Here is a 26,427-nt window from a genome sequence, read left to right on the forward strand (position 1 = left end):
CTGGGATGTGGAGGGTGGCAATGATGCGCCAGGTTCTGGCAAGGGCTGAACTCTATGAGAAGCAACCAAAGGACAAAGGCTTGTCTCCAGTCACGACCACAACTGGTCTCTGGAGACGGTTTTTCACTTAAGGCCATTGGAATTAGAGATTGGAAGTCAAGACCGGAGCCTTATGCAGCCCCTTTGAAAACTACCCCCCTTCTTGCTTCTGCTCAGCCTCACTTAAACCTCCTCTCTCATCGCTGCTCCATAACTTCCTCTGGGGGCAACTTGCAAAATCTCTGCTCTAGTTAATATTGTAGGGATGACGATAAAACAGCAATAGTATTGAATAGCTGTAGACTTTTCCCACCGGGAGGAGCGGAAATGGGAGATTGTTTGCAAAATGGACACAGACACCAGTGGGGTGAGGACATGAGTGGGGAGAGGTGAGGGGGCAATGGGGGACAAGGACACATATGTAATGCCTTAATCAATAAAGAAAAAAATAAAAATAAACAAACAGTACAAGTAAGAAAAAAAAAGCTGATGTTCTTCCTGAGACGCTGGGGGAGCCAGGTGTGCGAGCTGTCAGAGGCCCCTCCCTCCCTGGAAGCAGAGTTGCGGGAAGATTGAGGGAGGTTGGTACCCCTCCCCTCTTCGGGCTTTTTAAAAAGTCCTTTAGAGCATTTAGAACTGAGGCCAGCCAGGCCTGAACTTCTCCCCAGATTTCTTTCTCCAACCTTTGAACTGCGACCTCGAGTGCGGCGGCGATCATCTGGTCTCAAACCAAACTTCTTTCTGTAATTTGTTTGGGTTGGGAGTTAGGGACTGGGGGGAAGGAGTCTGCCATTAAGGCGCCAGGCGGGCACCAAGACTGCCTGCCAATCCTCGGACCTTGGGAGAAGTCCCTTTCAGTAAAGGAACCCGCAAGAGAGGCGCCTAAGGGGACGGGAATGCGAGGGGATGTGCAAAAGGGTGGGGGTGCAGGTGAGGCGCAGGTCAAGATCGGTCTGGGACCTCAAAGGGAAATGGCAGTTCTTGGACTGAAAGGGCCACTTTAGAGTCTACAAGCTGCTCCCCAAATGCAGGCAGCAGAGAAGTTTCGTTGCCATGGTTTCAGAGAGGTATGAAAGTCACCACCCAGAACCAAACGAGCTGGGTCTCCTAACGCCTGCGGTCAGCACCCAGGGCCAGGCAAATTCCCCGGCGATTTGCATCACTCCCTGACCCAGCACCTCGTTCCCGGTCCTCCCCTCCGAGAGACCCAGCTGGGATGTGCGCTGGTTGCGGGGATTCCTAACGTCCAAGTCTGGGGGCGCCCAGAATTCTCGCACTTTTCGCTCCTGCTGTCCACTGCTCTGCGCTGGCACCCGCTTGGCCTCGGTGGTCCGGAACGTGCAGGGGCTGTGGCGGGGGCGAGGGTGGGGGGAAAGGAGCGCGGCGCCTTTAAAGCAGGAGGCGCGGAACCCCCGCCAGGAGGCGTGTCTGTCTCCGCAGCCGCAGCCCCGCGGTCTCCGTCTCCGCCACCGCCGCCGTCACTCGCGCTCGGCGCCCGCGGCTGCGCTTCTCCGTCCCGGAGCCTGGGACTTCCCGCCGGACCTCCTCAGGCTGCTCCTCCCCGAGGACCACCCCTCCCCCTCCCCGCCCACCTCACCCCCCAGCCAAAGGTAAGGACTCCCTCCGGGTGGGCTGCGATCTGGGCTGCCTCCCCAGGAGTACGTGCCCACGAGGACGGGAGGCACCGGGGGTGGGCGAGCGACGTTTTCCGCCTGGAGAGGAAGAAAGCCAAGAGCGGCGCGGCGGCGCCCCGTGCGCCTGGGGCGCCCGCCCGATCGATCCGCCGCAAGTGGCTTTGTCCCGCTCGCGGCAGCCAGTTTGTTCCCGGCGAGGAGGCGCCTGGCTCGGCTGGCTGCAGGCGCCCCGGCGCTCCACGGAGAAGAATTCCTTGAGCGGACGCGTTAGGAAGTGGCCTCCGCCACTGGGACCCACGCGAGGCGAAGAGACGCAGATGATGGCAAGAAGCTGTGTCTGCCTGCGGGTCTGACCAACTCCCCAGCCTTCCTTCCATTCTCCCCTTCTCCCAGCTACCAGGCTCCCTAGTTCTGCACTGAAAAACAGGCGTCCCCGTTAACCGCGGCCACTCTTGCGAGCTTCGGAAAAACTCGGAGGGCGTCCCATTAGGGTAAGGGGAGGAGTGTCACCAGGGTGGACGGCCAACCTCAGGAACTTTTACCCACACTCTCGCAGCCCCTGGTGTTTTTGCCTTCCAGGAGCTCTTGACCAAACAACACGCCCCAACTGTGGTCCTTTATAAGGATTTTCCAACTTAGGGACTAGGGGATGTTAGAAAACTTCTCGCTGCTATACTTTTGGTAGCAAACAGATTACCTTCTGTCCTTTCTTCCTCTTCATACTGTAAGTATTCTCTCCACAGAAATTACCTTACGGATGAATTATTCTTTTTTCCGTTCACAAGAGATGATTGATTCATTTGAATTTTAGGCTTAGTGTACTGGAAGATATTTCAGTCTTGACTTGTCTAAGTTTATTACCTTATAACTTTTTTATAGGAATCATTTTTGTTACCACCAGGGCAGCTTCTACAGGCCTTAGGGACGTCTTCATTAAACAAACAAACAAACACACAAAAAAAACACACACAAAAAAAACCGAGAGGTACCAAAGGAAGGTGATAGAGAATAAGTGGTGCCTAGAAGTCTTACCTGTTTGTTTTCTTCTATTTAAACCCATTGGAGATTGCACAAGCTGAAATTAAAAGAAAAAAGGTTCCAGGGCCTGTAAATCTATTCCAATTTAGTTTCTTAATTAAGATATACTTCTTTTTGGCATCAAAAATTTAATTAAAACTCTAAATGCTATTAATCATCAATGCAGCAGAATGTTGGTAGAACAGCTGATGTGTTGAGAATCACAAGGGATTGCATAGCATAGCATTCAGAGTTAAGAAGAGGGAAGTGCACGTATGCAACAGTGTGGTTTTAACTGATATCAGATCCGACTTTATTCTCTGGCACCTCTAACATCATGGGTGAACAGGCTGTTTATTGTAGCTTAGCTGCAATACAACAGGCCACATGCATGGAAGACTAGGTCAAGTGTTACTATGAGATGAGGTTCCTTATGTGTCACATAATAGCAGGACTTCAGTGACAAGTTAAGTGGAATTCTTACAAAGAATTCCAGGTGAAAAATTTAAGTATAGATATGGTAAGGAAGAACCTCTGAAACATCTTTGAAATTCAGGTTGTCCTGGGATTATGTATTTGCTGTTTCTTGCGAAAGGTATCTAAACATTGTGCTGTAAGGATTATCACACATTTGTTCATGCCCCAGCAGGTGGCAGCTAACTAGAATAAGATTCATTTTCACTGGGAGGATAGAAAAATAAAATTGATTCTCAAGTAATAGTGCCCCCAAATAAGAGGTCATTAGTGTCAGTAAATATAAAAATACAGTGAAAGATGAAGCGAAGGGCTTTTTGTTGTTGTCGAAACAAGCTTTTGCATGAACATGATATGCATTTTGTTCTTTGGTAATTTATCATAGGCTTGATACCTCTTCATGTCAGCATTCTGTATTTTTTTTTTTGAGCCTTACTTTTAGTCACAGCTCCTCTCTGTGTGTACATATATGTGTGCATTTGCCGTTTGTCATCTCTGCTTTGACCTTGGAACCTACACAGCTTTGGCTTCTAAAATAAAGGTTGCATATGGTCAAAGTGAGAAAAAATGCAACCATGGAACAGGGTGTATAAATTTCACTATTACAAAACATATAGGATCTCCTGACACCGAATAGTGTTTATTTATTTATTTATTTTTGTATTTTTGAGAAAGGAGCAAATCACAAAACTGACACAGTTTTAAAAAGATTTAAATCTGGTCAGTGAATACTATATAATGATTTTATCAATCCTTCATATAGCCTTAGAACTGTGATGCATATTATAAGTATTGGGGAGAAACTTGTCATTACTTCAAAATTGCCTTACTATAGGAATCTTTTACACCAAATCATTCTGTTCTAGTATTCGGAAGGTAATTTTAGGGTTTTTGTTGTTGTTGCTTTTGCCCTGGGAGTGAGTGACATTTAGTGAGGAAAAAAAATGAAAATTAATCTGATTACCCTTGTAACAGCTGGAAATCTGCAGGTGGAGAATTCTAAAGCAATAACTAATTGCACATTTTAGAAATGCCTTCAGCCACTGGACATTGACAGCATGTTATTCAATATTCTGAATTCTTGGTGGTCTTTCAGGCTTTTTTTTGTACTGTGAAATAAGTAGTTTAGTGTTCATGAGGGAACTCAGTTATTATAAGTGGCTTTTGTGGTAGTATGCGCTGGAAGGGGATGGCTATTAGCACATCCTGGGTATGCCAAGCAATCCCAGTAAGTCACACTGACATATACACACAACACAGTTGATAAAAAACCCTTTTGACAATGCGAGCAATGCCATAATTCAAATTCACAGACTCTGTGTAGTAGAAATTTGCACATTGCTACTTCAAATGGTACATTACCCATTCAATGTACCACTTTCAATGTACTACTCCAGAATAGAATAAATCTATGTCTGGAGCGCTGTCCGCGGTCCTGAAGAAAGGTTGTCTCCTGCCTGCAGTTCAATTGGACAGGTGGAGTTGTTGTCTGTGGTGTTGAAACCTTTCAGATTCATTGATGGATGTAAATGAATGTAATTTAGCATATATGCAAAATTGGTTCTTTGGGGACCAATTAATAGTAAAGAAATTATGATAGACTTTTAACTGTTTAATTTACTGTGTAAGAACTTCATGAATCTGGAAGCTTGATCTCTTTCACTTTTCCAACTAGACATCTAATAAATAATCGCACAAAACTACATAGTTTAGAATGCTAGTTTTAAGCAGAGACGTTACAACTGCAATGTCAAATGCCATTATGTTAGCATTGTCAAATGCCATTATGTTAGCACGAAAAAGAAGTGCCATAGTACATTTGTTTTCTCAAATTCCATTAAATGACAACTACACTGCAGAATTGCAGTATTTTGATTAGTCACAACACTCTATTTTCAGGTATTAGGTATAAATTATATTGACAGATAAAAAATAAAAATATTTATTGTTTCCCCCACAGTCATTATTATCTTTGCTGAAATAAAAAAGAGAAAAGAATAAATAGAATGGAATAAATGAGACAGCAAATACAAGATAGAACATGTTGGGCTGTACATGCCTACAAGAGACATTTTAAACATGGACTGAAGGAGTCGCTAGATACCCTTAGTTTTAGCACAAGGTGTTCCTTTTAAAGTGCTCAAATAGTCAAATTTTTTGATTGAACTCCCTGCTACACTGCAGAACTAGCCATTCATGATACTTATTTTTGACACTGCAGTTATGCCTCCATTTTAAAAATAAAATCAATGCCCACTTAATGCCTTTGTAAAATGTAGGTTTATTTTCAAATAAGCATTTTATAGTGTCATAAGAAAAAATATATTGAGGGAATCATTATGGTGGAATGAAAACAGTTCATTGTTTTCTTGCTTTCTGGAGGAAAGATTACTCATATCACTATTTAAAAATTAGATATTCTTCAAATAAGGCATTTTATGTTTTTTCAGAAGATTTAACCTAATGCCCTATTAGTTGGTATGAAAAAGAGGTTAATTTTAAGGTACAGGCTTAGCAGTTTGCCTCTTGTGCTTCTTGATCACTTAATAGTAATAATATATAGCAATATGTTTATTACTACCCATCTTAGTTTCACTTACTAATGTAAAATATCAGGATTGGATATTTTTTATTTATATATGCATGGAAGAGAGCATAGTAACTATTTCAACAGTAAAATATATTTCAATAGAAAATATATTTCTCTGTACTTTTTTCCTTGACTAAATTGCCACTTGTGAAAGCCAAGACAGTTACTGCCTGGGAACTCTTAATTATTCTGACCAGAATACTAGGAAATAATAAGGCATTTTTAGAAAAAGCTGTGACAATGTTGCTCAAGTCATAATCCCACATTCCACCTCTTAAATAAAATATTCCATTAAAAAAAAACTAAGAAGAAGTTTGGGCAAAATTACTGAAGACTTTGGAGTTGGCTGTACCAATTCACATTGTCTTTTTACATATGCACAATTATTGTAGATGAGCTAAAAATGGGTGGGAAGATATGATTCTTTAATTTTAATCCAACATTCCCCGCCCCCCCCCCCCCCCAAAGGCCACTTGAAGAAACCTACTTTTATTCCTGGGTAGTAATCAAGGAATGTCCCACTCAAGTTTTAAATGATTATCTTCACCTCTCCAACTGCACTCCAATCTCTCTTCATTCCTGGACAAAATTTTAAAAGTATAACGAAGACCCTCTTTTCAACCTAAGCACAAATTACATTTGCAATAAATTCCTTTGTCTTACATCACTTCCTTTTTCACAAGTCCTAGGCTAAGTGACTTTGACTTAGCTTGCCCTGTCGTTTATTACAATTCATCAATTGATTGTAAGAAGTCCGCTTGCATATACTAGTCACTCTCTTGGCAAAGAGTCTTCGTGAAAACAAAAACACTTTCCCCATGTAAATAAACCCGACTTCATTCTTGTAACTCAAGGCAGCTGATCACATCGGTTGCATAATAGATATGGGAAAGCTCACTGGCAGGGAGCCTTAAGAGGCAAGCAGCTATCTCAATTTTTCTCACTTAATCTTGGCTTCACGTCAGAAGCCGTGCAGCAGTGCAGTAGAATAGGGCCTGGCAAAATCTCTGAGAGCAAAGCGCCTTTTGTGCGGGGACGGTGGCAGCTCGCTACGGACGCCTCGGCCGTTTCCCAAGGCTGGATTTCCTATTGATTTCTCCCCCTCCTTTGCTTCTCCAGGCTCGCGCGGCCGGACATTGTGGGTGTGCGTGCTGGATTTCTCTCGGATGCTCCCGGACTAACATGGATGTCCCACCATCCCTTGCAGTGGAAGGTTGCTTCTTGGCGCAGTGAGTGAAGAACATGCAGCGATTGCTAATGGGTTTGGGAAGCGGAGACTCCTTCCTCTCTCGGTGACCATGCCTTGATCGTGTGCCGGCGGCCACCACTCGACACAGCCTCGTTCCTACCCGCACCGGGAGCCTATCGCTAGATCCGGGAAGTGGGTGCCCCGCGTGTGGACACAGAAACACCATGAAGATTATTTCTCCGGTTCTAAGTAATCCAGTCTTCAGGCGCACCCTTAAACTCCTGCTCTGCTTACTGTGGATTGGATATTCCCAAGGAACTACACATGTACTAAGATTTGGTAAGATTTCCCCATCGCTCCCCAGCTCCTGGGTGTCTGGCTCCGAGGCAGCGGATGTAAACAGAGGGCTCGCACCGCCCAGCGGGTGGGCTCCATTCATTCCAACCTGTTCCACTGCTCCGAAGCCTCCGGGTTTTAAAGAAAACCCCTAGGGCCTTTTATTTCATTTCTCCCCCCCACCCCCCCTTTTCTTAAAAAAAAAATAAATAGAGAAAAGCAGCTGGAGGTTGAAGTGAGGGTCTGTGTTTGGTAGTGGTCGCGGTCGCTGCCCGACCTCCCCGCACGCTGGGGGCGCAGCACCTGGGAGCCCACCTGTCTCCGCGGGAGGGAGCCTTCGGGGCTTGGCGGGCTGTGAGGTCCGCGCGAACCAGCGCGCCGGGCTAACCATCTCCCAGCTTGCGGGGCTGGTGAGTTAATACTTGCAAACTCCTAACTCTGGCGAGTTGTGGTCCCAGCGCTTCTTCCTGGGGCCGGGACAGGTCTGCAAGTGGAAGGCACTAGCCCCTTTGAATTCTTTTGTCATCAGAGAGATTTTTTTTTTCGGTCAATGTCACCACTTTTCCCAATCCCTGGAGCCTGTAGAGGGGCGCGAAGCTCTTAAAAATATCGTCGTAAGGTTCAAGGCTCTACTCAGCTGGAGTGAAGTAGCGTCCTACGGAAAAGGGCTTTGTTTGTTTTCAACTTGTGAGCCCTCCTCGGGAAGCTGCCACACTGCTCGTCCTGGAGTAGTAAATGATGAACAGTGATGATTGGGGCGGAGGGTAGTTGTGTATGGGAGTCTAAATCTTCATTTCACGGTGGCACGATGAAAGAGCGCAGGGAGCAGTTATATATTAGGGGAATCTATTGCTTTCCCGAGGAATTGGGGTTTCCTGAGAGCACAGGGGAAAATCTGAACGTGAGACTTACGTGGGAACACTGGTCAGAAGGTTTGCTTGGAGGAAATGAAGCGTGGGCAAAGCTCAGCTGCTCTTGATGGCCAATGGAGTTTTAGTAGGAGCAGGACTAGCCGGGGAAAGTTCCCTTAAGGAGATGAGAGAGAGAAGAATGCCAACCCGGGAAATGCTTCCACTGTGGGCGCCTCCTTTGACAGTTCAAGTGGATTTAGACCGAAGAGTGCAGGAGACCATAAAATCCTGAGCATGTGCCGTTGAGATAAAAGCAGATACATTAAGTCACTCAATCAAATTTAAATTGGAGTGATTGCCTGCATCTCCTGTTATGTCAACAGCATCTTCCCTTTCCTCTCCCCATGTGCTTTTTCTATAATGATAAAATTTATCATCTCTCTCAGGCTTTGTGGAACCAGGGTAGGAATGCTTTTCTCAGAAAAAGGGAGCCCTACTTTCCTCTTCTCCCAACACAAAGACCTGGAGTCCAGAAGGCTGGTAATGACAAAAAAAAAAAAAAAAAAAAAAAAAAAAAAAAAGACAATGGGTTATAACTGGATTCTTACTGTAGTAGTTTTCCTTCTTTTTTCATGCCTTTAGATGGTACTTAAGCACGTTGCTGTTAGCAACAAGCGTCCACTGGAATGCTTATTTCTTTGGATGAGATTAAACAGGTCCCTCTATCACTGGAAATGTGTCAGCTGTTCTGTTCCGAGCATGTAAGTGCTACAGGATGGTAGTTTTGCCAATATTTTGAGTAGTACAACCTACTTATTTGGAATATTGAGATCTCTTCTGAAGTGTGTTTGTGAATGAGTGTGCCTTAGTGTGTGTGCAGACTGGGTTGGGGGAAAAAAGGAACCCTGGCAGCTGGAAAACTGAACCAGTACTCTAAAGATTTAATTATTGCTGTTCTGGTCTTGCAGCACAATATTTGCTGAATCATTAGATTGTTACATTCGCTGATCATTTCATATCTTCATATTAAAATCTTGGCGACTGTAGCAGAGTGTGTAGCAGCTTTCCAAAAGAGCTGACACACACAAAAATACATTTTCCTAGACCAATGCTTACTAAGAATCTCCTTAAGAAGTAAGGAAGTAGGTAAAGACCTTCCCACCAGTGCCTTGATACCCTAAACCCGTGGTCGCCAAACTGTGGCTCGCGAGCCACATGCGGCTCTTTGGCCCCTTGAGTGTGGCTCTTCCACAAAATACCTCGGCCTGGGCGAGTCTATTTTGAAGAAGTGGCATTAGAAGAAGTTTAAGTTTAAAAAATTTAGCTCTCAAAAGAAATTTCAATCGTTGTACTGTTGATATTTGGCTCTGTTGACTAAAGAGTTTGCCGACCACTGCCCTAAACCAACAGCCCAGTTTCTAAAGAACCTGGTATTTTCTCCATTAACTTCAAACACCTTCCATGTGGAGGTCCATTTTCTCTGACTTCTGACCTGAGTTGGGGGGCAGGACTGTGTGCATTATAATCACTGGGACATTTATTTCCCTGTTGAGGCTACTTTGATGCAATGGTGGGAGTTTTGTTTTTGTCTGGGGAAAACACGTTTTGCGCGGAGTGTAGGGTTGGCTGAACACATACCTGCCACTTTTGAGAAAGGTTATTTTCAACTTGGGCTGAAAAGGTGAACCAGAGCCTCCTCCCTGGCCCTGTGCCTTGGAAGGGAAGAGGTTGGAGTTGCTCCTGGAGCAGCTGCCCCTGGACAGCCATGGGGTGTGGGTGAGACCCACTGACTGTCTGAGAAGGTGGCAGCCAGCCCCTTCTTTCATCTCCCTCATCCACCCAGGTGTGGCTAGCAGTTGCCAACTGCCTCCACCACAGCAGTGCCATGGCAACCACCATGCTCACCCACTCTATGTTGTCTGTCCTTTACCCCACTCCCACTCCTAGCTTCCCCTATTTCCCAGCTCAGGGTACCTGGCAGAGTCTCTCCATTCTTCTCTCTTTCCCCCACTTCTCCCCCCTCCCCCTCCCCCTCCCCCCCAACACACTTTGGCACAATGACTCACCTCTGGTGCCCAAAAAGCTTTCACCCACTTGTACCTATGCCAGTGTGCTCCCTACTTCCCCATCCCAACCTGCATGGCTCCATGTAGGGCTGCACACGGGGCCTACTCCTCAGCTGCTTCTTAGGGAACTCCTGGGCGCTCCTGGGAGGCTTTAAGGCAGCCTGGGGGTCAGCCCAGGGTCAGCTCCTCAGGAGGGGATGGGCAGGCTTCTTGCCTTGGGTGTGGCAATATCTGGGCTTCATCAGCTTGGCTTCTCCAGAAGGAGAAGGCACCTTGTTAGGAGACAAGGTGGATCTTGGACAGTTAGATAAGTCAATTTCCCTAAGGCTGGTCTGGTCAGACATTCTCCGCCAGCTTATGAGAGTGTGGAGGCCCTGGGATGCCCCCAGCCCAGCTTCTCCCCACTGCTCCAGCTTTGGGGCCCCAGTGTGCTATGTAAACAAGGCACCTTTGTTTATTGGAAGCTGCTCCCAGCCCTGCAGCTAGCCAGAGTGAGGCAGGATCCTCAATTGGGGGCATGGTCCCCAATTCCACCACCTCCCAGGTGAAAGTGGGTTCCGCGGGACCTCAAGATTTTTTGTTTTGTTTTGTTATTTACACCCCCTTCTCTTCAGGTCTAAAGTGTGGGGAGGATTTGAAGCACGCTCTGGATGGAGCTCTGTGCAGGGCTAGCAGTCCTGCTTGGGGTTTTGGGGACTTTGGCATTTGAATGCCAGGAGCAAAGACAGCAACCCAAACTTCTCACAAACTCATGGGCAGTTTCTTCCAAGGTAGTTCTTTCCAAGGAGCTGAGCATGTGGTGGGCCACTTCTTCCTTTTAGCTGTTTCAACCTAGCTTTTCTCTTAAGCATGCCATTAGGAAGCCTTTATTAAAAGGTGTCCCAGGTGAGGTCCGCCTCACCCGCCCCCCACACAGGTCCAGGGTTTATAGCCTCCTTCCCGTACATATGCCCAAGATGAAGGCAGCCAGCTCAGGGACAGCCCCGATAATAAAACCCAGGGCCTGAGAGGGAACAGAAAGGGTTCCTGTGGAAATTCCCCTATTTGCTGGACATCCCATGTGATCCCAGATATAAATAATTAGTAGCAGATGTACTACAGCGTGGAGGAGTGTGAATGAATTGACTGAGCTTAGGAGCCGCCACTCTCAACAAGTTCTTTGAAAGAGATTTTTCTTCCTTTGGGAGGTGAAGTGGGCGGGAGGGAGGAGTGGTCTTACATCTGGAATCAGGGAAAGTGGCTCTCAGGAGGCAGGGATACGGCAGTAATAGCGGCCACTGCCTGAAACAGATAAAGCCTGAACACCTGCTCAGCTGAGCTCTGGAAAGCAGGGGAGGGAAGTCTTTCCAAGAATCGCAAACACAACGGCCACAGTTAAAAAAAAAAAAAAAAGGATTTTCACATAAGTTCTCACTTATTCTTAAAGCTTCAAAGAATAACTCTGATGTGATCCATCAAAGGAGGCACACTCATTTCAGAAAACGACATTGAAAAATGGTATTTTCGTCCTCCAGAAATAGCTCCCCTTTTCCATCCAGACACATGGAGCTCAACACATTTCCTGGCTTTGTGTGGTGGTCTTTCAGCAGTGAAAATGGGTTTACATGTCAGTAGACATTTCTTCAGACAGACACCTTTGCTTTTTAGTTTAATTCAAGTGATCATTGCAGTGTGTTCATTCCCTGAATTCTCAAAGGACACTGTTTCAACATTTACTCAGCGCAGGAAAGTTAATGTGAATTGCCCCCGTACAAAGGAGGAACTTGCCATGGACCAAACGTAGGGTGTAGTATTCACCATTAAATATAGTTTTATCTATGATAATGATGACAATCTTTGATTTTCTTTTAATTATCAAAATTTCTGTAATAAACATGTGCTGTTTTGTAATAGAAACTCGAATGAGAGGAATTCATTTTCTCCTGTTGTTAGAATTTTACTGAGTTATTGTAGCACCAATTACATTTATTCCCTGGAAATCGTGAGTGTCCATTTTTTACACACCAAGTAGAAAGTGGTTCACTGTCATTCAATGGTATCTATACTTACGCCATTAATCTACTGCATCTATACTGCCTGGATTTGTAGGAGATACTAGGTTTTCCACAGTAGGATGGTCTGATGTATTGAAATAGAATGGTTTGCTTTGCATTTGAGTGGTGAAGCTTTTATCTTCTATGCACTTTCAATTTTACCAGTTATTAAGGTAGTAGAAGTGCTTTAAATGAATCTTAAACCCTAAATCTTAGCATGAAAGGTAAGGTCAAAAGCTCCTGAACGGGAAGGAAGTAGGTGCACATCATCATTATTGACTGGTCTAGATTAAACACCGAAGGGGGAAATTTCAATCTGATAACGTCATAGGGCTTCCTGTTTTTCTTTGCTGCTTCTGCTGACAATTTTGTAAGGTAATTAAATTGGCTGATTGAAGTCACGGTGGTCATGGGGCGATAAAGACCATTTGGATTTAATGGAATTTAAAACAACAGAGCACTGAACACAACTCTTACCGAACAAGAATTTTAATGGCCCATTCCGGGTGCTGACTAAATAGAACGTCCTTAACAAGTTTAATGGAAAGGGCAAGGCAGATTAGCACTATATAGTCTTTATGGTTGAAGATTGGGGAATTAAAATTATCTCTTTAAAAGACTCATTAGTGCGTTATCAAGATTTAATGTAGGTTAAATAAAATTTCTTTAGACCTTCATCATATACTGTGAACCTAGGTTTAGGAACAAGTTTCAATAAGAAAATAATTCTCAGAGCTGACTTATATGTCTCTCTTATTTGAAAAACAAAAGACATTTAACATTCTCTGAGAGTATATAGAGTGTTGAGGATAACTATTGATGATGAATTTTTCTGTAACTTTTTGTCAAGAACAAATTTGACTTTTCTTTTTAAAGTTTCATTATTGGTAATTTTTTCTTATAAACAAAGCTTATCTGTAGTAGAGAAACTGCAGAGATAATAAAGAAATGTTCTACTACAGTTTCAATAGTCATAGGTATTTGATCTGTTTTATGTTGTCATCTTAATCTTGTTCTTTTTTCTTACTGAAACTTTTGCATTGAAGGCTACCATACTTTAGTGTATTCAGCTTCCTTCTGCTCTCAGAAAAAAGGGCAGTTCCTTGCTTTATGTTGGGGCCACTAAAGGAGAGTCAGTGCCAAGGTGAAAGTCAAGCTTCAGTCCCAGATGAGGTTGTTCTCTGCAACTGTTTCTTGTCTTGTGGGATTGTCTACTCAAAATTGCCAGATCCTTTGACTATTAAAGAATAACCCCAAACCCAAGTTTTTATGTAAAAATCCCCTAAATTTTAATTGCACATAGTTGTAAAAACTGCTTAAAAAATTCGGAGTTGACCCAACCTAGAGCACTCAGCTACCTAGGTTGGATGTGGCTGCCCCTCCCCAAGGTCACCAGTTTTCACCCTCCATCCCACCCCACATTCCACAGGTTTTCTAAAACACATGCTTTCCTCAATCCTTATTGATCCCCAAACAAATAAGGCTCATTTATCTCTTGCCTCACACCTTAAGGGCAAAACACTTTATATTGCATTATTTTTAAAGTGACAAAAGTAGCTAACCTGATAAAACTAATGTGAGTGGGACATTAGAGAAGACCCTCAAAATCTTTCTGCAGGACTTATCTTTCATTCTATTTTTATATTTGACCTTGGAGGCTCCTCTTCATTCACAGCTGCACTCAGATGTAGCATTTACCTATAGATTGATTTAAGCCCTTTCTTTCCTTAACTAAAAACAACTTCTTTTCTGCATTTAGTAGAGAGCTGGGTCACTAAATAGCAGAGCTATGTGTAAAGCTATGAAAAGGTCTAGGAAATTGTGACTTTCAGATATTTTCCCTACTGGTACATGTAATTCTGTCCTTCCTTTTGGTTAAGCATTTGCCCTGTTCCAAGGCCTTGTTTTGAGACAAGTATATTCTGGAAGGGAGAGCACTGTAAAGTTAGGATGAGTTTATTAGATCAATCGATTCTGTCTGTAACAGAGATGCTCAGATACAAAAGAAAATATCAGATGCCCAAGGGAGTCCTGAGTGATTAGCACTGATTTGAAGGGGGAGGCTGAGAAAAAAAGAGAGAAGCCATTTAATACACAGTCTTTTCTAGATTTACTGCCAGACATCACAATGCTTTATAAATTGATCTTTTTGCTTGAATTAGTCCAAATCTTTGAGCATATATGATTATCTTAAGTAAGATGTCAGTGATATTTTTACATTGTTATTGATATATCTCCTCCCAATCAAAAGGATTTTTAAATGCTTTTCACACTCTTTTAAACCAATACCAGTAAGTTACTTTTCTGTCATTGAGCAAGTGTTTGGAAGGTGTTGCCTCTAATTCCCATTTCTGTCTCTAGCTCTGAGTCATTCACCTGTTACAATGAGAATATTGTTCAGCTGGAATGATCCAACAAGCAAAGCAAACGTTAAAGAAATATTCTGCTTTAATATAGTCTTAAGCATATGTTTTGTTTTGTGTTGTCTTTTTTATCCTGCCCCCCCTTTTATATTAATTGAAAATTCTGTATTCAGTTCATAGCTTTCAGTGTATTCAGGTCCCTCCTTGCCCAGAAGAAATGAAATGAAAGCTCTCCTAAGATGAAGGAAAACCATAGACTTCTATATTACCTAAGCCAAAGGGCACTGTAGAGATCAAGTCTAATGTCCTGAGTTTAGAAATGAATTGCCAAGGGCATTTAAGTAGCTTGTTCTGGTCATTGCTAGTTAGTGTCAGATTTTTAGTCCAAAACATGAATATTCTGTCAGCTTAGTGATATTTTTCGGTGAATTATATCATTTTCCCAGTGTATCTTTTGACTCTGTGCTTTGCATCAATTTTAGGAAGAGCTGGTGGCTCCTCTAGATGTTTGTCTACTTTGTTTCCACCTTTTCTTTCATAGAACAGCATCCCATAGATTATCCATTTTCTCTCTTTTTCTCTTCTTTCTTTAATTCTCTCCTTCCCACTCTCCCATGCTGCCTAGGCCTTCTTTTTTCCTGTGTCCAAAGCTTTCATCATATTCATTCATTCAACAAATAATAATTGAATATATATTATGTGTCAGGTAAACAGAATTCCAAGACCCAGCTTCTGACCTCAAGGAGTTTGTAATCCAATTAAAGAAAAAGATATATACATATTAAAGTACTAATTAAGTGGTGTAGAAAATATCTATAATAGTTGTATAAAGGAGATTATTGTGGGCTTGCATTTTTATAGGGAAGATGAGACTCTTGCTGGGCCCTGTAAAGAACTGTGTGAAAGGGAAGGAGAGAAGGAATGATTCATCAGAGGAAGAAAAGGAAATTAAGAAAGTGAGCTTTGGGACAGGGAATAGACCAGCCCTGTCAGAGGATAGATAAGGCCTTGCTTTTTCAGAGCTTGAATATATTTAGGTTACAGGATTTGGACACCTGTGTGTAGGCTCTGGAAAGCTACTGAAGGTAAAAAGATGGACTTGACTTGGTATTTAACAAGCAGTCAAGTGGTTTCTTAGTCTGCTGCTTGAATTTTATGAAGAATAAGTGGGTCTCTTTTCTCTGTCTTACTGAAATGAAAGCAAAGGACCCATTCTTGTCCTTGATCGTTGAAGCCTTTAAGAAGTTCTTGGTCTAGGATCACAGATGCTTCTTAAGTGAAATTGTGAAAGGAAATAAAGGAATAATTTTTTACATGTATGGCCAAAGGAAATGATTAAATAGGGAAAAATTTCCAGTTAATCTAAAGGATAATGCATTGGAGAACAATTTAAAACTAGTTAGCTTCTTTGAGGGATACCATAAATTGCCTACTATGCACTCTCAATGTTTTGTCTTAATTCTAAGAGATCTCCATTGTCTGAAACATATCTATAATATATACTACAATTATTTTACATAAAAATTAAAAATTAAATTAATTAGCCTTTGTTGGGTGGCTCAGTTGGTTGGAGCATCATCCCATACACCAAAAGGTTGTGGATTTGATTTCTGATCAGGGCACATACCTAGGTTGTGGGTTTGATTCCTTGTCTGGGTGCATATGGGAAGCAACTGATTGATGTGTCTCTCTCACATCAAAGTTTATCTCTCTCTCTCTCTCCCTTCTCCTCTTTCTAAAATCAATAAACACATCCTTGGGTGAGGATAAAAAATTAAATTAATTAAAAATAATTTTTGTAGTGAGTTCATTGTTGGTAATATTTTCTAAGTCTACATGAATTCAGGACTCCAGACCCTGAATTTAGCTGTTTCAGTCATGAGTTTTACTCCTAACTTTGTCATCTAGTGGCTATAAATTAGAAAAAATACTTCCATGTCTATAGAGTGTGTGTTACTTCCTATCCATCTAACTTCATCTAACTCCCAAAGATAATGTTGGAATTAATAGGAAAATGTGTAGAACTCTGGGCTTATTGGCAGAGAAGGACTTTTGGGATTGAAAGTTTAATTGTTTATTTACTATACATATGTGGAACAAAATAAAATTTATCACATGTACATTCATTCAACTTCTTAAACTGTGTGTAAACATTTACAATAGTCTGCCTTTTAAATATTATTCTCAAGTAATTTTCTTTGGAATGCACCTGAAGCTATCAGAAACAAATTGCAAAGGATTTACTGACTAATAGAACAAATTTTTGTCTGAGTTGGTAGTTTTATGGAACAACAAATTGATAGTTTCTTTGTCTTCTTTAAACATCAGGAATTTAATAGGCATTATCAAATACCCCAGGTATATGTAGGAAACAAATCACAACTAAAAGCAAAAATGGTAAGCAAAGAAATCATGCTAAGTCATATGGTTAAGGTTTTCTACTTTTTTTCACAACTGCATAGAGGGAGGGAGGGAGGGAGGGAAAGGAAGGGAGAGAGGGAGAGAGATCGATGTGATGTAAGAAACATCAAAACATCAATAGGTTGCCTCCCAGACATCCTCAACAGAGGATGGAACCTGCAATTGCAACCTAGGTATGTGCCCTAATCAGGAATCAAACCTGCAACCTTTGGTGCACAGGATGATACTCCAATCAACTGAGCCACCTGGCCAGGGCTGATTTCATATATTCCTTATTCTTTATCCAGCTTCCTATGATGAACTTTTAGCAATCCTTCAAGTTTTGTAGACACACTGGTGACTGTATTTGATCCATTTGTGTTGATTCAGGAAAGTTTCACAAACATTCAGATTAACTACAATTGCTTGGGGTAGATAAGTGGGACTTTTCTATGGTTATGTTGGCATCTTCATCCATGAGCTATCCTAGGCAGTCTTTCTGGGGCTTATTCTTTAAGGCACAATAGACTTTGGTATCACCCTTACATCAGTAACCTCACCTCTCTTCCCTAAGGACCCTCTAATTTTCCTCTGACTTTTTTTTTGAGATCAAACCCAGCATTGGGAGGATCAACATAGTGGTAGATAGGGAGAAATGAAGACCCCCATCTCCTTACACAGCCAGTGGTGCTATATTAGAGAATCCAGACCTTTGAAAAATGTATTCAACTTATAATACAATTTTACATTTGGAATTTTTAAAAACATTTTCAAAACTTCAGACTATGGAGTTTATTAGGAAAATCTCCTGGATGTTGAGATAGTGAGGTTTTGGATCAATGATTGCCAACTGTCAGGAGTAGGATGAAGGAGAGGAAGTCTCAAGATTTTTACGGTAATCTAAAGGAGGAATGCACTAAATGCAGATTAAAAAATACTCTCCTATCGTAAATCTGTTTTTTTTGTGTGTTCCTGGAAGCAGTTCTGATGTTGGAGTATGTGAAGACATAGCCGAGTTCCTGCTTCTGGTGGGTGAAGGCAGAACAGTGTTCCATTCAGTCATCTTTTCCTGAGGATTCTGGATTGATCCCTCGGGGAAGCGTTCTTAGAGACTAGGGGTAATTATCCAATCACTCATCCCAGCTTGTTCTCTAAAATGCATCTCTTTTCCTTTTTGCTCAATATGTCAACTATTCATTAAAATCTAATTCTAGTTTTGCTTCCTTCAAAATGTCTGTTTTAAGTAGGGATTCTGTAGACTAGATTCAAACATTGGCCAGAAAATTTGATTATATTGATGGTTTTCAAACCTTGTTTCACATCAGAATGGAAGGAGCCTTACATAATTTAAATTCCTAGATCCCAAATCTGGAGATTCTGTGGTTTAAAATGTGTCATTTTTCACAATTCCGTAGTTTCACAACTGCATAGTCATAATACCTTTACTTTTTAAGAAAACTTTTAAGTAATGTACTTAAAATAAACAGAAGAGAATTCCCAGTTATATTGAGTCAATCACTGAGCTTGATAATTCTAAGGAATGTTTTACCTTAAAATATTTATAGTTTCTCTTTACAAGAAATGTTTTTATTGATTTCAGAGAGGAAGGGAGGGGAGAAAGAGAGAAAAAAAATAAATGAGGAGAGAGAATCATTCATTGGCTGCCTTCTGCATGCATCACAAGGGGGATCAAACCTGCAACTCTGGTATGTGCCCTGATTGGGAATCAAACTCTGACTTCCTGGTTCATGGGACGCTCATCCCCTGAGCCACACCAGCAGGGTAGTTCCTCTCTTTGTTTTTTCTTTTTTTAGTGTATTTTTATTGATTTCAGAAGGAGAGAGAGAGAGAGAGAGAGAGAGAGAGAGAGAGAGAGAGAGAGAGAGAGAGAGATTAATGATGAGAGAGAACCATTGATTGGCTGCCTCCTGCACGCCCCCCACCAGGGATAGAGCCCACAACCTGGGCATGTGCCCTGACCAGGAATCTAACTGTGACCTCCTGTTCATAAGTCAATGCTCAACCCCTGAGCTACACCAGCCTGGCAGTTCCTCTTAATGGGCACATGCATAAGATTTATGAACAGGCAATTGATAATTATGACTAGGCTATGAAAAACAGTAAGTGACTTTTGAGATACGTGTTGTTGTTTTGATATTTTTTCATGCCTCACAGAACACACACAGTGTTGGACTGTCAGCGTTCCAAAGGCTGACTGATTCTTTAAAACCTAAGAATTTAGAATATTCATACTCACATAGCCAACCCCACAGCCCAAAGGGATCTTAAACAGGTGTTGTTTTACAAATAATGTCTAAGATGATATATAGTTGTGGGACCTTTTCCTCTCAACCTCCTACTAAAGGAGCCCCTAATAGATCATTTAAAATTTTTGTTGTCTCCAAATCTATCAGAAACAAATTCCAGAAGACATTTGCTCTAATTGAGAACCCCTAACTTAGTTGTCTTGCATACATGAAGATGGTCCAGAATCTAGGCTGAAAGCAGAGCCCAGCCTAGGTAGAAACATCTTGGACAATACCATGCCCACCCCTGCCCCAGCCCCAGTGCTCTGATTATACTCTCTGCGTCATCATTAGATCATGGTGCCAAGAGTTGAAATCTGGACACGACCTTTGGAATGAAACCAGAATTCTCTTATATATTTGTTTCAGGTGGGCATTGTCAATAATTATATATACTGCTTTAATGTTAAAACTAATAATATCTTTGTCAAATTTATTGGTAACTGTTTTCAATATTTATTGCCTACTAGGTAAGATATCAGTTTATTAAGTACATTTTTATAACTTAACTTCCCATCTGGAAGACTTCATACAAAATTATGTATAGGAAATGCCTAATTCCTGGCACAATTTAAAAGTAGCACAATTATAGATTGGTTAGAGATTATAATGTTTTAAAGAATCACATTTTGATATAATTGCAAGAGAAATATTGAAGAAACTGATCGAGCTAACTTTACCATTCCTTGGAACTTTTCTTATTTGGACTCAACTATATTTAAAAATATGTGCTTAAATTTTGTCAGTTCTTTTAATTTAAACAGTTCAGAGGGGGAATAACAACTGAGAACATGTTACTGTATAATTTCAAAAAGTATATCTGTTGGCATGCAGTCCTTTGGAAGACAAATATGAAAAAAACTTTTTATGGCATGAATTTCACAGTAGGTTTTATTCATATATATTTATCCAATTATAGTTGTAGAAGTGCTATGCCTATAACCTTACCATTTGTGTAGGATAAATTTTTTATGTAGGCTATGAAAAAATATTCACAATAGGGAATAAAAATTAATAAATTTACATTTATTCAAGAATGCACATTTATTGTCTTTGGTAGGAGTTTCTGACTTTACTAAATTTGATGGCCACAAGTAAAGGGTAATGAAAGTGAATTTCTCAAAGTACTTTGAATTTCATACATCTTTTATTTCCTAGCAGGTAGCCAGAATACATCAGCATTTTTAATATAAACAAGAACAGAATCTTAGCTAAGATTTCAAAGTACCATAAGTGAACTGTGGAGAGGATTTTAGCCCTCAATTTTTAAAAAAAATTATTCTTCTCTACTGTGTATAAGGCCACTACACTTTAATATAAAAAATAACTATATATTAAGAAAATGCCCTATTTAGTATACGTAACCTCCCTCCCTCTCTTTTGGGGTTATTTATCAAGAAAGAGAGATAGGCTAAATTTGTTCACCAGAAAATAAAGTAATGTAAGGAGAATCTGAGAGCTTCCTATTAATTTTAATTCAAGTTTTTATTTAAATTGCCATTCAATTTACCAAATATTTATTCAGCATTTTTATCTGGTTCAGTTCTTTGATTATTGACATTATACAATCATTGGAATTCAAGATATAAATAATTAAAACTTTAGTAAATATGAAAACTTCCCTAATGTATGGTTGATTGTTTTTCAAAATACATTATATGGAGGTTTCTAGTGCTACTCTCATTTTTTTCCCCCTGATAGGCAGTAATCTGTATGTTTTTTAATTCTGTACTTTTGGCTCCTTTTCAATATTTTATTTTAAAAACTTCCTTATTGATTTTTACTATAATACATTGACATTTAGTTAGATATAATTTATTAAAATGTATGTGTACGTGGAGAGAGGTGGGTGGGTGGGAGGGAGCACACCTAAATTATTTGAAGTGTTTGAGTACGCTATTGGTTAAGATATAGATTCAGTGACATCACAGAATCTCCCTTGTCCCCCCCAAATCCCAAGACAACAAGGTAGGTGTTCACTTTTCTCTGGAATACATGTCTTGGGCAGTTACTAGATGGTACAGTGGATCTGCAGCCTTCTAGGGTCCATGCTGTTTCCAAAATCTCTATTCTGGCATCTGGTGTAGCCTTTCTTGTGGTCTATAATGGAGCTCTAGTGATCTCTTGCACCTTTCCAATAGCAGGATGAACACATCCTGGATGTTGCACACACCATTTTACCTCACGTCCCATTGGTAGGAACTTACTTAGTCCCATGGCTATACCTGGGTGCAAAGGCAGATGGGAATTAGAGTCCTCTTACAGGAAACACCCAGCAGAAAATCTCTGCATCTATTCCCATAGAAGACAAGGAGAAGGCATACTGAAGGGCCACTGGTAGTCTCCAACACAGGCATCCAAGTAAACATTCTAGAAAGAAGCTCTTTAGAGTGTTTAACTTCATTTTTGTGGTCATGAAGGAACGCTTTGTGGCACATTTGAAAAATATGAAGAAGTGTGAAAGAGAAGTGTGTCCTAATTATGGCATTCAGCCAAAACCACTGTTATCATTTTATTTCTATTTGCTAGCTTTTCAAAATTAAAGCAAAACAAATATTTTGGTTGACTATAAGAGTAATGACTATTTATTGTAGAAAATGGAAAATATATAGAAAAATTACGAAGAAAATAAATATCACCCATAACCTCCCCATAAGTGACATGTTGAAATTTGTTCTTGAATCTTACTATACATGTTTTCAATTTTTTTTCACTTAATGCTTTATTGTGAATAATTTTTTTGTAATCAGGTATTTTTGTGTAACAGTTGCTGACTTTTTCTTATGTAGCTGTTTCTCATTTATTAGCTAGTTCTTCTATTACAGGGTCATGAGCTTGAACTTAACCTGAGTTTGAACTTGACTCTGCTGCCTTTTGAGCTTTATGATTGCGACATGCTGCTGCATCTTTCTAAGTTTTTACTTACCTGTAAAATGGCAATCGTAATATTATCCAGCCCAGTTATTCTTGGAATTAAAACAGAAAACATATGTAGTACTTAGTGAAGTGCCTAGGTTATAAGTACCTAAAAAGTGTTAACATAATCAATCCATGAATCAGTTAACCATTTAATTATTATTTTTTTCCATAAAAAATGCTTGTTTTCTGTAATTGGTTCAGGCTCACTTAGATCTTGTTCTGTTCTCCCAAATGTGGTTGGACCCCACAGAAGTCCTATGAGGTGCTTCAGGCCATGGGGTGCCCTTTAAGAACATGAGGGCCCAGATGATCAACCAGGACTCAGTAGAACTCTAGACAGGTGCATGAATGGCACATTATTTCTGTGCAGTTGTAGGCCTGGCCCTCCTTGCCTGCTTCCAAGAATGAGGATGGCTCTTCAGTGCACGTTTATGTGTTTATTTTCTATTAGCTTGGGCTTTTGTGGCTTGTGATGTGGTTTCACAGAAGTCCTTTCTTTGCTTTCTGATTTGCTGGGAAAATTCCAGGTGTTTTACTTGCTAATCACATTATCATCCCTGATGCTTAATTATTTTCTGTGGGGAAATAGAATTGTTTGGGGCTTTCAGGAAATTAAATTGAACTTCAAAAGCCTCTTCCACATAACAATTAACATTTGGAAATTGGTAATTCCTCCGGGTTTGTTGCTAGCTTAGTTTACCCAGGTTTTTCTTTAAAGGGCATACTCTTCAATAGTAGATTTATTTGTTTTATTTATTTGAGATCAGATTTTTAAAAAAACCAACTGGACACATTAAGGCTTCATAAATCCCTAGGAAAAATGGTATGAAAATGTGTGGCTGGAGCCTTTGAGGCAGACTGAGGCTGTGATCTCAGGAGTGGGAAATCAGAGGTGCTCTCCTGGGTTCAGTATCTGAGAGCAGCTTGGGAGGAGGTGCCACTTGTCCCACTCAGAGAGTGGAAAGTGGTTTCAATGTTAGCACAGCAAAATGCCTGCGAGCAATTTACACTGTGTAAGAATGCGAACTTCCACAACTGGTAGACACTACCCCATCCTCTAATAGAGTCTATACAACCTCAGCACAAATATTTTTAGTCCCATTTTAATAAGACAGAGATTCTATGTGCTGCCACTCCATGCCCTCCTGAACACCCCTCCTCTAGTTACCATGATGTGTTCTTCTTAACCTTTTGGATTGCTTTTAAGGTCAGTATTTTTTGATTTGTCGGCACATGGATACAGCCACAGTTGTATCTTAAAATTTAATCACTTCTCTTTCCCCTAAGAGGATGGGGGTACAGAATTCTCTTTGGAATACTGCCATGCATTTTCTTAGAAAAGAGTTTATGTTATGAAAAACACAACCTATTATATAGCCAGGAGCCAAATTCCAGACTGATCTGGAAAAGGCATGGTTGGAAAGATCAGTATCCCAGAGCCAGTTTCACCACGTACAGGGTGTGTGACTTAAGGCAAGTTATTCAACCTTCTAGTCTCATTTTTCTTATTTAAAAAATAAGGATACGAGTCCCTCAGGTATACAGTTATTTGTAGGACTTAAATGAAATAAAATCCTTGCACTTAGAAAGCATCCAAAAGCATCCCTCCCCTTTTTATTATCCTGAAACTTTGAATGTGGAAGAGCTGTTGAACAATAGGCTAGCTCTACAGTCTACAACAGCCTGTCTGTCAAACGCAATTTGTGTGTTTATTGACTATTAGCTTCGGCTTTTGTGCAGCTGAGATACAAATTCAGCCCTAGGCTTTTATCCCCAGATCTGAGAGGAGGAAGGCAGGCACCGGTAATTATAGCGGTGGGGATGAGTTGCAGCTGAATTGCAAAGCATGTGAGGCTTTTCTCTGCTGCTTGACTTGGGTTTTGCGATAGGGATTCTGGGACGATCGCTATATTTTTACAATATTTTTGCAAGTATTTGTATTTCTATTATCCAGCCCAACATAATCTTGGAATCTCCATAGACAACCAAGAACTCTTTTATTGCTCTCTGGCAGCACATCAAAGGGCCTGTTTTTATGAAGTGGTCTGTGCCGAGTATAACAGTCCTTTTATGGGCTGGTACTAGATTATCTATGGAGGTGTGAGAGGAAGGGTAGTTTTTCCACTGATGTTTGTAAGATTTTATTTATTTTTTTTAACCTTTATTGTTGAGAGTAGTATAGATGTCCCCCCGCCTCTTTTCTCCACATTGCTCACCTCCACTCGGTTCCCACCCCGCCCCAGGCCTTCACCACCCTATTGTCTGTGCCTATAGGTAATGCATATACTTAGGTTCAAGTTTCCATGATTCAAAACACTGCTCTGCAAAAGTCTAAGATTCCAAGCTTTGCAAATGATTGTCTCCTATTTCTTCATTTCCTGTCTTCACATTGATTGGTCAAGTGGGCAGCGGTTCACTTAATCTTTTCCAAGGTGGTGATTGGGTGGTTGGTGCTTTCTGTGAAGGTGATAGTTGGGTAGGTGAGGGAGGGTGGGAGAGGAGACTCTTTTGCTGTCTCTGCTGATCCCCTTTTCTCAGTTACTGTTTGCACCTCTTTCCCTACATTCTCATAATGGCTGTGGCAAAGCTCTCAATCAACATAAATTCAATGAGAAATAGCTGCACTCAACAGCATCTGCAAAATGACGTTTATGAAATTTTAAAAAAAATGATACCCCAAACCCAGGTTACTTTCCATTTTCTTTCATTTATTTGAGCACCCGGGTCACAGGGTCACCCTGACATGCCAAGGAGATTTAAAATATTTACTGAAACGTATTAGTGCTACTTTTAATATGGTCATATCTACATGACTTTCCTAACCTTTAAGAGCAGAGATGAGTCTCAACTATCAGTGACCAAGATAGGAAAGAAGAAAGCCTCTTATATCACATTATTTTCCCTCTTACTTACTTTTCTCCCACTCATTCCTTCCCAATGATGCACAGCTATGATGTCTTGTCTCTTTTCCTCCCCCTAAAGCTAGACAGTAAGGTAGTTTTATTGCAGGGGTGGGGAACATCCAGCCCATGGGCCATATAAGGCCTGCAAAATCATTTGGTCTGGCCCTGCCAAGGCATTAGGCGTGAGTTCATTAAATGTTTGACCAAATATTATAGCAGGCTTATTTATTTATTTATATTACTTTTTTTTTGTGGGGGGGGGTGGGGGTTCTTTATTTCTTTTTTAAAATCTTTATTGTTGAAAGTATTACATATGTCTCTCCTTTTCCCCCCATTGACCCCTTCCAGCCGACCCTTGCCCCCTACCTCATGCCTTCACCACCTTCTTGTCTGTGTCCATGGGTTATGCAGGCATGCATACAGTTCTTTGATTGATTACCTCCCATCCAACCACCCTCGTGCCCATCAGTAGATGAGTGTATATAAAAAAAGCTGTGGTACATTTATACCATGGAATACTATGCAGCAGTAAAAAAGAAGAATCTCTTACCCTTTGAGACAGCATGGAGGGACTGGAGAGTATCATAAGTGATATAAGTCAGTCAGAGAAAGACAAGTATCACATGATCGCACTCATATGTGGAATCTAATTAACAAAATAAATTGATGAACGGCGTGGATCCAGAGACATGGAAGCATGGAACAGAGTGCAGAATCTTGGAGGCATAGCAGGCTAATTTTTCAGTTGGTAACTTTGTATGGCCCAGGAATCCTATATAATAAAAGAGAAACATGTAAATTGACTGTACCTCTGCTACGCTCACCAGCCAATCAAGAGTGACTATGCAAATTAACCCGACAAAGATGGTGGGTTAATTTGCATACACAGGCGCCAAGCGGAGTGGCCTGGGTCCCGGGAACATCCTCGGGACCCAGGCCACTCCTAGCCTGTAGGCCCACATATAGGTCGTGAGCCGACCGGGGTCCCAGAATGCCCCCCGGCCAATCAGGGCCTACGGGCGCAGGCACCAAGTGGATGTTCCCGCCCCATGGCTGCTTGCATGTGTGCCAGCGCCAAGCAGCGGCCTGGGTCCACGCCCCCCAGCCCGGCGCCCACAACATGGGGCTGCCGGCCTGGGAAGCATGGCCCCCTGGGTGGCGGGGACACTCCCCTAGCCCAGTGGACACAACGCAGGGGGTCCTCTGCGCATGAGCTGCAGAAGAAACACCTTTTCTTTTCTTTAAAAAAAATATTTTCTTGATTTTTTTTACAGAGAAGAGGGGAGAGGGATAGACAGTCGGAAACA

The 26,427-nt window shown here is 41.4% G+C and overlaps 1 protein-coding gene across 2 annotated transcripts in view; it reads left to right on the forward strand.

Moving 5' to 3' along the window:
* The first annotated feature begins 7,167 nt into the window (after positions 1–7,167).
* GRIK2 (glutamate ionotropic receptor kainate type subunit 2) overlaps positions 7,168–26,427 on the forward strand; it is a 571,111-nt gene continuing 551,851 nt past the window's right edge. For both annotated transcript variants that reach the window (XM_054722387.1, XM_054722388.1), the window contains exon 1: positions 7,168–7,282. In XM_054722387.1, coding sequence (XP_054578362.1) covers positions 7,168–7,282 — 115 coding nt within the window. The remainder of the gene's footprint in view (positions 7,283–26,427) is intronic.

The sequence above is a fragment of the Eptesicus fuscus genome, chromosome 10 (assembly GCF_027574615.1).
Source record: "Eptesicus fuscus isolate TK198812 chromosome 10, DD_ASM_mEF_20220401, whole genome shotgun sequence".
In the NCBI taxonomy this organism is placed as follows: Eukaryota; Metazoa; Chordata; class Mammalia; order Chiroptera; family Vespertilionidae; genus Eptesicus; species Eptesicus fuscus.